This window comes from Mus pahari, chromosome 14 (assembly GCF_900095145.1).
Source record: "Mus pahari chromosome 14, PAHARI_EIJ_v1.1, whole genome shotgun sequence".
NCBI classification, from domain to species: domain Eukaryota; kingdom Metazoa; phylum Chordata; class Mammalia; order Rodentia; family Muridae; genus Mus; species Mus pahari.
This window is the reverse complement of record NC_034603.1, coordinates 33,888,039-33,903,694: the sequence shown is the minus strand read 5'-3', so window position 1 is coordinate 33,903,694 and position 15,656 is coordinate 33,888,039. Positions and strand designations below refer to the sequence as shown.

The following is a 15,656-nucleotide window of genomic DNA, read 5'->3' as shown; positions in this document are numbered from 1 at the left end:
GAGAGAGAGAGAGAGAGAGAGAGAGAGAGAGAGAGAGAGAGAGAGAGAGAATCTTCAAAGACTCAGCTTCCTCCAGCTGTGGGGCATCTTCGGCTTTTGTTTTTAATCTCTCAGAAATTCAGTGATGGGCTTAACACAGACAGTCTTGGTTTTCTGGCCCAGGAGTTCTCTAGAATATTGATCTTCTTTTTAAATTTTGTAATTTAAATTCAGAGTCCCTTGCCCTTGTCAGAGGTTGTTAATGAAGCCCCAGCTGGAGTCTAATGCTGATGGCTGCAAACTTACCCATACCAACTCAGAAACTTCATCACTAAGGATGCACTTTCCATCTAAATATTGAGTAACACAGCCCATTCTGTGCTGAATCCAGGCCTTCAAGAATAGAACTGTGAACCAGGCAACACAGTGACTCAATTGTACTCCAATTCTTCCTCCAAGCCTGCATCTCTCCTCCAGGAATCCAGTCTAGCCTCCATCTTTCCTGGTTGAGAAGATAGAGCCTTGGTACCAGTATCTCTTTGCATCAGACACAGGGAAAAAAAAAACAATCTCCCACACAGAGCATAATGAAGAATTACAAACAGTGCCTTAAATGTGAGACTGAGCACAAGTCACTGGATTTTGTTTCAGTGTAATAAAACTTTATTGGATAGCTTCAATGTGCTGGCTCTGTAATGGACACAAAATGAACATTGCACACTCTTAGGTGTGTGGAAATGATAGTTTAATACAAGGGCAAGAGAAGGGTAAATCTAGCTAATAATGACAGGGCATAAGTTTCACAATTAAATAAGTGGAGTGAAAAGTGAACTAATAAAAGAAGTAAACGTGGGCCAATAAGTAATTCCTGGATATTTAGGCAGACAAATCTTAGCCACACAGAATTCAGTGATGTATGGTTTTAAGTCCTAACCATTTCTCTATGTCTAAGACAGAAAACAAAAGGGTGGGAGTAAAAAACTGATGGGAGCTTAGAATACCCATGAAAGGGCCTTAGAAATGAGCCTTGGGGGAAAAAACAGATAATGCACAGATGAAAAACATTGTGATTCGTATGCATGAAAAGTATTAGACTCCCTAGAAAATCAAATTAAAACTATAATTTAGCTTTTAAAGTTGTCAAATATATGTGTGCATGTGTAATAACTACGTACATACATGAACAGGGTGTGCTGCTTACGGATTGTTGACGCGCAAACACCTACTCGAGGGTTTCCATCCCAACAGCAACTGTGCAGGGATGAGGCAGTGCCGACCCAGTTTCTGACTGTGACTGAGTCGGACGTCTTTCAAAACTACTCCCAAGCACTAGCTCCGTGCTGAGTTTAGTCAGAGCTTAATTGTTCACCACTGCTCACACTGAATATGGAGTACCTGCTGTAGTATCTTTAACCTAAGGCGGGGATGCAGAGGTGCAGGATCCAATCTCAAGTAGATCCTTTGATTCTTAGCCAGAAGTGTCACACCCCAATTCTGATTCTCACACTATAGTGACAATTTTGGAATTTTGGTTTCTTCAAAAACACGGAAACATTTTAAGACTGTGTGATTATTTCAATTCCAGAAGTTGGGTGCGGGGCTGCTTTAGCTGACTATGATTTGCCTTGTGCTCTAGCAGTGGCGTGATTTTTGCCAGTTGCAGATAGTTTCCGTGATTTTGGGGGGGGGGGGGGGGGCATGTGGAATTCTGGGAACTTTCCAGAGGGCATATAGATGCTAGAGCCCTGATAGGTAGGGTTGGTGGTTGGTGGTTGTTTAGGGAAGTTGGATGCAGTTTGCTAGTAGCCATGGTCAAAGTTAAGACACAAAAGGAAAGAAATTAGGTGCACGGATTTTCGTAGTTCCTCCTCTATCCTCGTTTCTCTCCTACCTAGTGTTTGCAGGAGAAACCAGAAGGATAAAGAGTGGGGAAAAGAAGAATTCACAAAAGTAGCAAAGACTAGCTAGCTATATTGCACTCTTTTTGTCCAAGATCACCAGCATTAGAATTTACTGGCTTACACTGTAGCTCAGTGGATATAGCCCAGTGTGTTCTCGCCCTCCAGCATTACAGATCAGTTTTACTTGAAAAGAGCACAGATGGGCACCGCCATTCTGAGCAGCTTTTTTTTTTTCCCCTGTTAAATTTCCTGAGCCATTTAAAACTTGCCTCGCTATTTAGCTCAGCAACTTTACATCTAGGAAACTCACCCCAAGGAAATGATTAGAGATATAAACAAAATGTTATAACACATTACATGAAACTGGAGATATTGGAAACAGCCTAAGTATCCAATAGTAGGATATTTCAGACAATCAAGTTATTGTATTTTTATTATCAATACAGTATTGAAATTCTGTGTGGTGGTGTTGTACCATCAAAGGCATGGTCTAGCAGATTGCTTAATGGCGTAGAGAAGTCATCACAACCTACTGCTAAGTGAAAAGCTGGTCTCAGGACACTGTACCCAATGTTTAGGAGTTGGCTTGGTGGTAGAGCACCATGTATCATCCTGAGAACTTGAGTTTAATCACCAGGACTTGGAACAAATAAACAAAACATTATACTCAGTATATAAGCTGCCCTTGGATTTTAAAAGCTACAGGATAGAAACGCATTGACATTTAAGATGTAATAACCAAATATATATACACACAGACATCTAGGCACACTAGTCTGCAAGGCCATAAAATTAATGTCAGTAGGATTTATTGCTAGACACTAGAATTGTGGGGGTTTTCCTGTATTTTATATATTTTGTATAATGAGAAGCTATTAGGTGCCTTATATAAGATCCACTGCTGGTGAAGATTAATGGAAGATTGGAATGAAAGTCTGAAGGAGGCTGCAGGTGTATCATTTGAAGAAGGCCTCTTGGGTTGGTAGTGGCTTCCTTCATAGGGGATGATCTAAGCCCAGAGGAAATCTGAAGTACTTTCCCACTGCTGAGGTAGAAAAACAGATACTGGGAATGCTAAGATGTTTGAGGAAAAGAATCCACAAGCAAATATCCATTGCTTGAATATCAGCATCCAGGAAGGGTTATAGGACTGAGGCTCAAGCCTGAACTCCCTGCTTTCTTCCTAGGCTTTAAATTTGTTCTCATTCTTCATGGGACAGATACTTCTAGCCTTGTCTTCAAGGCTTCAGCCTTCTCTGATTATTTTCCTAGTAGCAGGGTTTTGTTTTTTGTTTTGTTTTGTTTTGTTTTGTTTTTTACTTTCCTTCTTTTTTATGCTTCTTCTTTTACCCAAAGTCACAAATAGGTGAGAAGGGGGACACTGTGGAAACAGCAGGTCCAGTGAGGGAGACGAATATCTCCTGAGTCCCTCTTCAACTCCACCACTCACCCTCTCAGGCCTGCCAGCCTTCCCTGGCCATTTCCCCCAACGCTCAAGAGTTCAGTGGGGCCTCTGGCTTTATGTAAAGCCATGACAATTTCAGTGCACCTGAGCAAGAAGGTGATACCATGATTGAGGGCAGACTATGAAAGTCCCCCGAGTTCAGTTGTGCCTCCAGGAGAGGCTCCTATGACCTCTCCAAGCATTCCACCCCCTGTGCTTCTCACTGTGGACAGTGAGTGGACTTTGTGATAGGTCTCTGCTTACTCTTTTCCAGCTGTCACATCAACCGAATCCTGGAGTCCCCTCGAGGAAATGCCCTGCTAGTTGGTGTAGGTGGGAGTGGTAAGCAGAGTCTGACAAAGCTGGCCGCTTTTATCAGTTCCATGGATGTATTCCAGATCACCCTGCGCAAAGGCTACCAAATCCCCGACTTCAAGGTAAGTTTGGCCAGCATAGGAGGAGACTCTGTGTCTTCTTTAGGGTTTTTATTGCAGTGAAGAGAAATCATAACCACAGCAACTCTTATTAAGGAAATTATTTAATTAGGGCTAGCTAATAGCTAAAAGGTTTAGTTCATTATTATCATGGTGGAAAACACACAGGCAGCCATGGTGCTGAAGGGTAGCTGAGAGTTCTACATCTAGATAGTAGGCACCAGGAAGAGATAGTCATACTAAGCCTGGCTTATGCATTTGAGACCTCAAAGTCCACCCCTAGTGACACACCTCTTCGGAAAAGGCCACACCTACTCCAGTAAAACCACACCTCCTTATAGTGCCGCTCTGTATGGGGGGACATCCCTATTTAAACTGCAAAACCCCACTCCCTAGTCCCCATAGGCTTATAGCCATAACATAATGCAGAAATGTAGTCAGTCCAATTTCAAAAGTCCCCATAGTCTTTAACGGTCTCAAACTTGTGTAAAAGTCCCAAGTTCAAAGTCTCTTCTGAGATCATGCAATCTCCTAGCCCTAGTCCCCTAAAAAAATCAAAATGAAAAAGCAGACCACATTCTTCCAACATATAGTGGCACAAGACATACTTTACCATTCCAAAAGGGAACATAGTGAGGAAACACTGGGCCAAATCAAGACCAAAACCCAGCTGGACAAACTCCAAACTCTGCATCTCTGTGCCTGATATCAAAGATTCTTCAAATCTCCAACTCCGTTCAGCTTTGTTGACTGCAGCAAACTTTTTTCTCTTTGACTGGTTCCACTCCTTATTTGAAGTTTTCCTCAGCATGCATCCAAAGCTCTGAGATCTTCAACACTTGGGGTCTCCAACACAATTCATAATTCACCTTCATATCTTCACACAGTTGCCTCTCTAGGCCTCCTTGCAGGGACACCCCTGGATACATGCCTGGCCTCAGCAGCTTTCCTTAGTCACAAAAAAACTTTTCTTCTATCCTTGACTCTAAAACTAGAACCATATAACTGAAGCTGCTGGGGCTAGGACATAGCCCCCATCATTCAATTATATCTTCACTGGATTTCTGTTTTTGATTGGTTTTCTTCCCTCCCTATACTTGACTGTCCTGAAACTTGATCAATAGACCAGACTGGTCTCAAATTTAGAGATCCACCTGCCTCTTCTACCAGACTGCTGGGATTAAAGGAATATGCCACCACATCCAGACCTAAACTGTTCTTTAATTCCTTTCCACAAGTGTAAGCTTAGCTGGGTGGGGTCTTGCCTAAGGTCACTATTCACTTAATTCCATTTAACATAAGGCTTTTCTTTAATCTATTTATCTCCTTAAACACAGGATTTAGCTACATTCCATTTTTGGTACACATTTTATCCTTGATCTGTTCATTTAGTGTTTTTCTTTGCTCAGCTGATTCTTTTTCATTATTGATCTTCATAAGAGTAAACACTAATAACCACAAGACAAAGTCAATACTAGGCTGTTTTGAACTTTCCTCTGCCAATACAATTTATCCAAAAATCTTCAATTCACCCTCAGGCAGATTCCTCACACAAAAGGAAAGCAGCCACATTCTTCACCAAAATATTACAAGATCCAGGCCACATACTAATATTCTTCTCATCTGAAACTTCTTGAGCTAGGGCTACACAGTTCAAATTGCCCTCGCCCCACTGTCTTCCATGTTCCTAACAGAATTGCCCATTAAGTGTTCCCCTGGTTTCCTAACACTAAGTTTCAAAGTCCACATTCCTCCAAACAAAAATATGGTCAGGCCTGTCACAGCAATAGCCCACTTCTGGTACCAACTTCTGTCTTAGGGTTTCTGTTGCTGTGAAGAGACATCACAACAAAGGCAGCTCTTATAAAGGAAAACATTTCATTGTAGCTGGCTTATGGTTCAGAAGTTCAGTTCATTATCAAGGTGGGAAGCATGAAGGCATACAGGCAGACATGGTGCTGGAGAGCTAACTGAGATGAGAGTTCTACATTTGGATCAGTAGGCAGTAAGATAGGACAGTTAAAGTAGGCCTGCCTTGAGCACTGGAGCCCAACCATAGTGATTCACTTCTTCCAATAAGACTATATCTACTCCAACAAGGCCGTACCTCCTAATAGTGCTACTCCCATGACCAAACATTCAAACATGAGTCTACAGGGTCATTTCTACGCAAACCACCAACACCCTGCTTCTCTCCACCTACAATCACCAGCCACCTACAATCCTTGTCATTTTCCTTGGCTCTCCATGTTTCCTACCCAGAACCTCCCATTAATTGTCCGTGTTCTCTTTAGTTCCTGTGCTGGTAATATGAGGTTCTTTTCTCACTAGATTCAGCAGAAAGATAGGGTCTTTTCAAGGGTCAACATCTGTGGAGCCTTATCTTTTACATCAGTGTAGCTTGGCTCTTGTCCAATCTGTTTCAAATTTAGTACACAGTTTGTTAGCTGCCCCTGTAGACTTGGGAAGGATTCAGAGAGTCTGTCCAAGTTTTATAGGAAATTCATATTGTAATAGACAGGAATAACCATTGCCTCTGGGACCTTCTATGATATTTCCTGCTTTCAGGGTGCAGGCACACAGAAGCCATAGTCTATGCTCTGGACAATGAGGAAAGGTAGCATGCACAACTTTCAAAGGTCACTTGATCTGCAGCCAGAGTCATGTCACTTTTAGAAAGTCATGTTATAAATCCCATCAGGAATTGCCTTTAATATTCTTGAGAGAACTCCAGCCAGTCCTGAGCCAGTCCCTACCCACCTGCACTCATCATCTCTCAGGGAGCGATAAGAGCAGATCTTCTCTTCTGCTTTGAAGCCATAGCCCTTTGTTAGCACTGGCTGCATCCAAGGTCATAAATCAGGCTCATGGTCTTTCTTCATGTTTCCAAGGACAGGCTAGTGGATGGTAAATAGGCATTTACAGAGCGGCATAATGCTAAATCCTGGCTATAGATATGAATCTCTAGGAATATTCCAATAATGCTGATGTCTGCCTCCATTCCCAAGTTGTTCAGATTTAGCTCACATGGGGGGAACCACCTGGGCACTGGGACTGCTCAAAGCATCCTCTGGGTGATCCTAATGAAAATTGAGAAATGCTATCTTAGATCAGTCTGCAAAAGTGAGGTATAAGAACCATGAATCAAAAAAGAACTTGGTTGCCTTTGACGTGTTATTTGAACACTATAGTAATTCTACAGTAAAAGAATGTTTGGGGTTATAAGGAAATAAATGATGGAAGTCACTAGAGAGAAAGGAGCATAGTAGGGTACAATGTACAACTTTATAAGAGTTATATTCAAGGAGCCAAGACCGAATACACTGGCCAAATTCGGGCCATAATTAAAGAAGATTAACACAGTGAAGGGTTGATTTGCTGAACCCTTTTCCAGGACTGCTGCAGCTTATAGCCCTACTGGTTCTTAAAGTCTATTTTCATTATGGACCAGGCAATAATTTTGAGAATCTTTGTTGGATAGGATCTGATCAAGGGAAGAAGAGTGCCTAAGTGTCTGATAATTTGCTAAGTTCAGAGAATAGATGCTATATCCTCAGAATGCCCATGAGAAAGAGAAGGGGAAGCATATATAGGTCTTCAGACTGGTTAGGCATTGGAAGAAGACAGAGGGAGAGAAGATGTGCTTACACTTTCGGGTGAGATCAAGTCCTCAGTCCTCAGATTTCATCCATCTTCAGATTTGACTGGGTTTCCTCTGCATGGTTTTGTGTTTACACCTATGTCTATTTCTCCCAGCACATTTTTTTCAATCAAGTCTTTCTCTGGAGCCAGTCATAAGAGTAGAAGGCACTGCTTTTGTAGGGTGCATTCATTCCCATACAGGTAGCCCCTTCTGGAACAAGTCATTCCCTCACTGGATGACATTAGTAAAACAGATGAGCAAGGACCACACCTGACCATTGGGAAGGACCACCTCCATTAACTTTCTTTAGGAGCTCAGCAGTAGTGTATCAGCAGCTGTAGTTGTATGAATTAAGAACCTCAGTATGTGATCTTAACTGCTCACCTCCATTGAACTGGTACCTAAAAACATGGCGTTATTTCCCCTGCCTCTTGCTGAAAAGCAGTGTTCCTCCCAGCCTCTTGCTGTCATCTTGCTTTATTTCTAACTGAAGTAGATAAGAAAATGGTGCCTTTCCTGAGGAATGAGGTGTCTGTCTCTTCTGAGGGAATCTGTGACATTGATGATCTTGCAGGTGGACCTGGCCAGCCTCTGTCTGAAAGCTGGGGTAAAAAATCTCAGTACAGTGTTCCTTATGACTGATGCCCATGTGGCTGACGAGAGGTTCCTGGTGCTCATCAATGACCTCCTGGCATCTGGTAAGAAAGTCTTTACCCTTGGATACCACTAACAAAGTTGGAGTCATTTAAAGGTAGAGGAGTGGTCTGACATCAGAAAAGTCAGTCAGGTCATAGTTAAAGAACATTTACACACTGCAGAATGATGTCATTGTCTCCTTCATGGCATATAGCATTGCCCCCCTCCCCATGGCAGTTGACAGTCATTCCATGAAGAGGCCCTGGCTCCTGGCCCAGAACATGTACTAACAGGTTCTTTGATGGCTTGTTTCTAAGGAGGATCTCTGCCCTGGATTCTTCACTGTGTTGCCTCCTAGAACAACCCTGAGCCTACACTTACATCTTTCCCACTTGATCCTGTTTAAACTAATTTTATATTAGAGAATTTTCCTGCTAACTCTTATGCCCCCCCCAATAACAAATGTTTCCATTCTTAAATGTGATCTTTAACATTTTATCATCATATCTAATCTACAATATCACCAACCCTTTATTATTATTATTATTATTATTATTATTATTATTATTATTATTATTATTGTATTGAATGAGACAGGGATCCAATTCTCCTCCTACAATAACTCTATCTTAAAGCCTAATTTCTGAAACAACTAAAAGAGTAAAACAGAGCTTCCAAAACTTACAGCTTTGGAGATGTTGGGCATGGTGCCTGCCTCACCCTGGATTTCACTTGGTACCAATCCAGCCAGGTCACCTTTGCCAACATTGATTTTAGCCTATTGAAATTTCATTCCTCGGTGAAGTATCTTTAATTTATTTCATTTAAAAGACAACGCTGCTGATGTGTAGACCAATTTCTGAAGTCTCACCGAATAAAATGCATGTCTGCTGGCCCAATTTTCCCTTCAAGGTGCTGGTTTTCCTAAAATCATGATTTGGGCCTGCGTGTTTAAGTGGGACAGCAGGTTGGAGTTGTTTGTTTTCTTCTTATAATGTTCTCCCTTTAAAATTAGCAACCTTAGGAGAAAGGATTAGAGCATATCTTCTACTTTTCACTTTCAAATAAATAATTTCAGACTGGGAAGCCACTGGACACAAGTCCAACCAAGTCCATGGGGGTTCTAAATCATCTGTCGTTAATCCTTCAGTTCCATTTCATTGTCTGATCATTTGGTTGTTGGAACTTACAGTGGAAGGAGGAAACTATACCTTGTGATCAGAAAAATTGAGTTCTAGACAAGAGGGAGAACTCTGCCACCACCAAAGTCTGGGCCTTGGGCGCTCCTGCCAATGACTCGGTACATGGTAGTTATCTACAAGTCAGGATGGCTGGAAAAGTACGAGTGTGTGCTACTGATTCCAGCCTCCTACAAAGGTCTGCTTCATAGAGCTCGGGACCTCCTGCCTTAGGCCATGATGGCAGTACCTCCCCCCTAAAAAAGAGCAAAAGAAGAAAAGCCTAAATGATGACCTCTTGTTTTCCTCTTGTGTTCTAGTCTCTTTGTCATTGATCTCTGCCCCCGTTGTTAGCCCTTCATTTAATATCTGTATCCATTAGATAACAAACTGATGCTGTTTTCTCTCCACCCATCTCTGAATCTGTATCTTTTCTATCCAGACCACCCCAACTTGTCAATGTTTGCTATGACAAATTCTGACACCTCTTAACTTATGTCCTTCCACCCCAGGGCAGCCCCTTGGTATAATAGTTGAGGCAGGGCTTGTCTAAACCATGACCCCACATTAATCCCTAACTGGGAACAGTATGCAACCCAAATCCCCTTGGAATAGGGAGACGGTCTCTATGCTGCCCCTTCTCCCATTGCTACCCTCCCTGCCAGATTATGAGTTAGCAGTTCCTAATTCCTTGATGCCACATAGCAGGCTCATTCTAGACACGCTGGCCTCCACTGTTCCTTCTTAGTCTTAATATCCTCTCCATCCATATCTGAACACTCAAGTGTCTTATTGGTAATATGCCTTCACTGTTCCACACTCAGGACTAGGAGTGGCCTTGTGCTATTGAAAGATTAGTGGCTACACTCATTCTCGCTGTATTAATAATAATCATTTTAAGGACACTAAAACTATACTATCAGCTGCTTAATAATTTACAGTGCCAAATAATCCAGGGACAGAAAAACATAATGATTAAATATCTACTATCTAGTTTAGGAAGGTAAGCCAACAAAACTAGATCCATTGCAAACTTCTATTTCAGTGTCCTTCTTAGTCCTTAATGCCTCTTGGATCCTAAGCAACATTCTGGGAGTTGTCTTTAAACTGAAATATATAATACTGTGTGGGTAATAACATGAGAATGGTGAATCATGGGTAAGATATTAGGTATTACTATAGAATAGTATGTTTCGGTAAGTTTCATGCCATAGATAATGAGGAACATGGGCACTCAAATGGCAATCACAATCCCCTGCTTTTTCTTCTGGGGACAAAGGAAGCAGTTTTGGTTTTGTGTGTTTGGTTGTTTGGTTCTTGTTGTTGTTGTTGTTGTTGTTGTTGTTGTTGTTGTTGTTGTTGTTTAACCATAGGATCTAGGTGTGGGTCAAAGCTGACAAGCAAGTGTAATACTAAATCAAACACTTCCCTTTCATCCCAAGCTCCAACTGACTGAACCATACCAAGTTATCAGAGTCCCACCAGAACACACCAATTGCATATTGCTAATCTGGTTTGCAAGATACTATAGCATTTAGCCTGTAAGTGCCTGCAGGTAGAGATGGAGATGCCCAACTTTAGGCCCTACACGGATGGTTTTGAGGTGTTTAAAGAGCTTCTGCCTTTGTACAGATCGCAAAATTCCCTAATGCAGCGTTTTATCAAATCATGTATCAATATATAGCACAGAATAAATGACATGAATGTTGTCAGGAGAAATGGAAGGGTGCATCTGAAATTGGGAACTTTGCTCACAGTTCAGATGTCACTAGATATTCCATCCAGTGATCTTGTAGGTTCTCGGGATCTTGAGAAAATCATGGTGAGCCGATGAACCTGGATGAGTTTCTAAACGCCCCCAGAGCTCTAGGCATCATGTCACTGAGGACGCTCAGAAGTTCAGAGCAGCAAACCTTCTCTACAAGGTCAGAAAGGAAGTACTGCAGGCTTTTCGGGTCACCCGGTCTCTGCCATAACCACTCAAGTCTGTCGCTGAAGTATAAAAATAAGCATAAACAAAGCTCTACGTAACAGTAAGAGCGTGGCTGGACCTAATAAAATGATTCATGGACAATAAAATGTTGAATTTCACATAAGTTTTGTGTGCCACTAAATATCGTTTTATTTCAAACATAAAAGACTGTCTAAAAATGTTCCCTTCTCAGCTTGTAGGACACACCAAAAAGAGGCAGTGAACAAATTTAGCCTGCAGGCCATAGTTCTTATTCTCAATATGCAGCATTTTTAGAGAAATATCAAAAGTACATCAACCTCGCATCTTTCAAATGAAGAAAAGGGGAAAAGGATGCAAACCAGTCAATTACAAATGTCTTAGATCAAGGGGAATCCAGACCCTACCTGGTGGGCTATAACATACTCACACACAAGCATGTGCCGAGGAGCACAGAGGCCACAGAGCTGGAAACCCCGCCCACTGCTGAAACCGTGAGGGTGGCACAAGCCAACTCCATCTGTCTAACAAAACAACACAAGCTATGCCCTGAACCCCAACACTCCCAGCACATTAAGTACTCTTATTTTCCTAGAAATTTTCTCTGGTTCCCTTTTTTTTTTTTTTTAATCAAGAGAGCTGAAATACATTATTTTATTTGGAAGTCCATAATTTTGACAAATGATAGCAGAAGGTATTTATAGGCATAACTACTTTTTTATTTTTATTTTTATTTTTGTGTACTTTTTATTTTTGTGTGTTTGTTTTGCCTACACATATAACTGTGCACCACATGTGTGCCTGGTACCCATAGAGACCAAAAGACATTACGAGATGCCTTGAAACTGGAATTAGGTGGTATGAGCTACCATATCACATGTGGCTGCTGTGGGGTCAAACCCTGACCCTCTCTGAAGAGCAGCCAGTGCTCTTAACTGATGAGTCATCTATTCAGCCCTATTTTGATCTTTTAAATAATTCAGCCTGGCATAAAACTCCTGCCTGGCTTAGCGATATTAGTCAAGCTTCCCCCAGGTGAGGTAGTAGTTCAAGGATATGTACTAGGTCAGGTGATTGACAAGATCATAATTCCAGGCAGCTAGTATTGGAGATCATTGGCTAAACTGCCCACTTTGGAGACTTCAAGTCCTCAGGAGAGGAGAATAAGCAGGGTGACACTAAGAACTTTTTCCATCTCTGCCATTTCTGCAACACTAACGGTAGCATGCTGGTTTGGGAGAAGAAATGAAAGTGCCTAAGAGTTAAGAACCTATCGGGATCTTGTGGGTGGTTCTGGGTCCAGATAGTACTATGTTGAGCTTATGGTTTGTTCCAGCAATGCACAAGGGCATCCCTGGCGCCCATGATACTCCCTAAGCCTTCATACAAGGACAATGGTTTTTAACTCTACAGCTAGTCTGCTGCTTCCTTCATCCTTTCAACTGAGCTATACCTCATTGTTTCCTGAGCCTCACGTGAGAGCCTCATGTCTCCCCAGTCCTCACACAAGAGTCTCATGTCTCCCTGGACCTCACAGAGTCTGAGTTTCTCTGCAGCATCTCCCTGGACTTCATCAGTTCCCTTTCTCCCCCGCCCCAAAGGTTAGCTCTTCCACCTGAGCAGGATACAACCCAAGTCAGAATTTTTCTCTGTCCCAGCTCTTCTCTCAATTTCTGTCTCATTTGCTTCCTGGCTTTCAAACATGTCTAAACCTGTTTCTTCTTATCTAAATATAAACATTTTCCCTCTGACGTGAAATTCAAACAAGTCTTAGATCCCTTAGACTAAATTATCCGAAGAATAAAATTTGCAATATTCACAGTATCAGCCCCACATTGACTATTTTCTTTACAAAATATGTTGAACATTCAAAAACAGGGGGGAAAAAAAACACTCTCTGAATTGGAAATGATGTTGAAAGATTAAAACTTTCCCTGTATGTGTGAGAGTATCTTTAAGTAGGGGCTGGCTGACTTGGTTATCTGACTATGTGCATTTCATCTTTACCAAGAAGAGTGGTAATGCTAATTGGCAGCCCTGTTTGGGGGGATTTAATGTGTTCCCCATTTCTTTTCCTCCCACATTTAATGAATCACCATTTTTCTGACACTAGGTTGTCAGTGAATGAATAAAATCTCATTTCCCTTTCCTATTGTGCAAGGTACTTTGAACTATATGCAACTCAAAGTATTTATTTATTTATTTATTTTAATTTGGCTTTTTTTCCTTTTTTCTTTTTTTTTTTATTGGATATTTTATTTATTTACATTTCAAATGTCATCCCCTTTTCTGGTTTCCCTTCCGGAAACTCCCTATCCCATCCCGCCTCCCTACCCTGGCATTCCCCCTACACTGGGGCATTGAGCCTTCACAAGACCAAAGAGATTAAATAAAGAGGGTGAAAGTATTTGTGGCCAATCCTGATGACCTGTTTCACTATGTGGAACCCACGCAGTGAGAGGGAGTTCATTCCTTTAAGTTACCTTCTGACCTCCACAAGCTCTAAATCTTTACTGGATAGCTCCACCCCTCCAGTATGTGTCATGTGCTTACGTGGTTTTCTGTTGACTCTTAGATGTTTCTTAGGGGTTTATAGATGTTCTTTCTATATTTTGGAAATTAAGCTCTCCTTATTGCATGGGTGGTAAATGTCATTTTAAAGTCTATATTCATAATATCAATTTGGATGTAACATCATAAAATTAAACTGTATTTTTAATGTCTTAGGTTTCTCATTCTCTGTTTCAGGGGTTCTGTCCTACCCCAATGCCAATATTTTAGTATCTAAATTGCTCCTGTCTTGCCTTTTTGTATTTATGTTTTTAATCTACCTAGAATGTATTTTCAGTTGTAATCTAACTGCTCTGTGGTGCTGATATTGAATTATTCTAGCATATTTACTTATTCGTCTCTCCCATTGCATGTCAGTCTTCAATATTAGATTCTGTTGTCATGTCTTTTATCTGAGTCGCCTCACAAATACATCACTTTTATTATGTAAATTTACCCCAGGACCAATTTCATGTTGCTTTAACGGTCTTGGCTTCCCAGGGAGACTTGGCTTCTGACGGGGTGACCATCTCCTTCCAGCTATTCTCTCCTTTTCCAGGTCTTTACAGGGGTGTATCTGTTTGGATCAATTTTTGCACTGGGTTTTTGTCTCTGTGACAGGCGTGGGATTTACTGTATTATGCCTATGTGCACACGTCTCTCTTTTCCTTACTAGGATTTCGTTTCTTTTCTTCAACAACACCTTGTCTCAGGCTTCAGACCTTGCACATTTTACATTTACATTAGAAACTCTGACTCTATTTTAATGGCTTTGTTGTTTTAATCCTTCTAAAATATCTTGTTACATTTACTTATTTATTGCGAGACATTAAAAAGTGCATTGCCTTGCCGAAAGCAATCTACAGATTCAATGCAATTCCCACCAAAATTCCAACTCTATTCTTTACCAAGTTAGAAAGGGCAATTGGCAAATTCATCTGGAATAACAAAAAACCTAGGATAGCAAAAACTCTTCTCAATGATAAAAGAATCTCTGGGGGAATTACCATGCCTGACCTAAAGCTGTACTACAGAGCAATTGTGATTAAAAAAAACAAAAAACAAACAAACAAACAAACAAAAAAAAAAAAAAAACAACTGCATGCTACTAGGACAGCGACAGACAGGTAGATCAATGGAATAGAATTGAAGAACCAGAAATGAACCCACACACCTATGGTCACTTGATCTTTGACAAGGGAGCTAAAACCATCCGGTGGAAAAATGACAGCATTTTCAACAAATGGTGCTGGNACAACTGGCAGTTATCATGTAGAAGAATGCGAATTGATCCATTCTTATCTCCTTGTACAAAGCTCAAGTCTAAGTGGATCAAGGAACTCCACATAAAACCAGAGACTCTGAAACTTATAGAGAAGAAAGTGGGGAAAAGCCTCAAAGATATGGGCACAGGGGAAGAATTCCTGAACAGAACAGCAATGGCTTGTGCTGTAAGATCGAGAATCAACAAATGGGACCTCATAAAATTGCAAAGCATCTATAAGGCAAAAGACACTGTCAATAAGACAAAAAGGCTACCAACAGATGGAGAAAGGATCTTTACCAATCCTAAATCTGATAGAGAACTAATATCCAATATATATACAAAGAACTTAAGAAGCTGGACTACAGAAAATCAAATAACCCTATTAAAAAATGGGGTACAGCGCTAAACAAAGAATTCCCAACTGAATAATACTGAATGGCTGAGAAGCACCTGATAAAAACGTTCAACATCCTTAATCATCAGGGAAATGCAAATCAAAACAACCCTGAGGTTCCACCTCACACCAGTCAGAATGGCTAAGATCTAAAATTCAGGTGACAGCAGATGCTGGTGAGGATGTGGAGAAAGAGGAACACTCCTCCATTGCTGGTGGGATTGCAAACTGATACAAACACCCTGGAAATCATTTTGGTGGTTCCTCAGAAAATTGGAC

At 41.2% G+C, this 15,656-nt stretch overlaps 1 protein-coding gene across 1 annotated transcript in view; it reads left to right on the top strand.

The window, feature by feature from the left end:
- Dnah9 (dynein axonemal heavy chain 9) overlaps positions 1-15,656 on the top strand; it is a 322,533-nt gene that overhangs the window by 186,644 nt on the left and 120,233 nt on the right. Inside the window, exons 44-45 of the mRNA XM_021213724.1 lie at positions 3,599-3,761; positions 7,976-8,099. Coding sequence (XP_021069383.1) covers positions 3,599-3,761; positions 7,976-8,099 — 287 coding nt within the window. The remainder of the gene's footprint in view (positions 1-3,598; positions 3,762-7,975; positions 8,100-15,656) is intronic.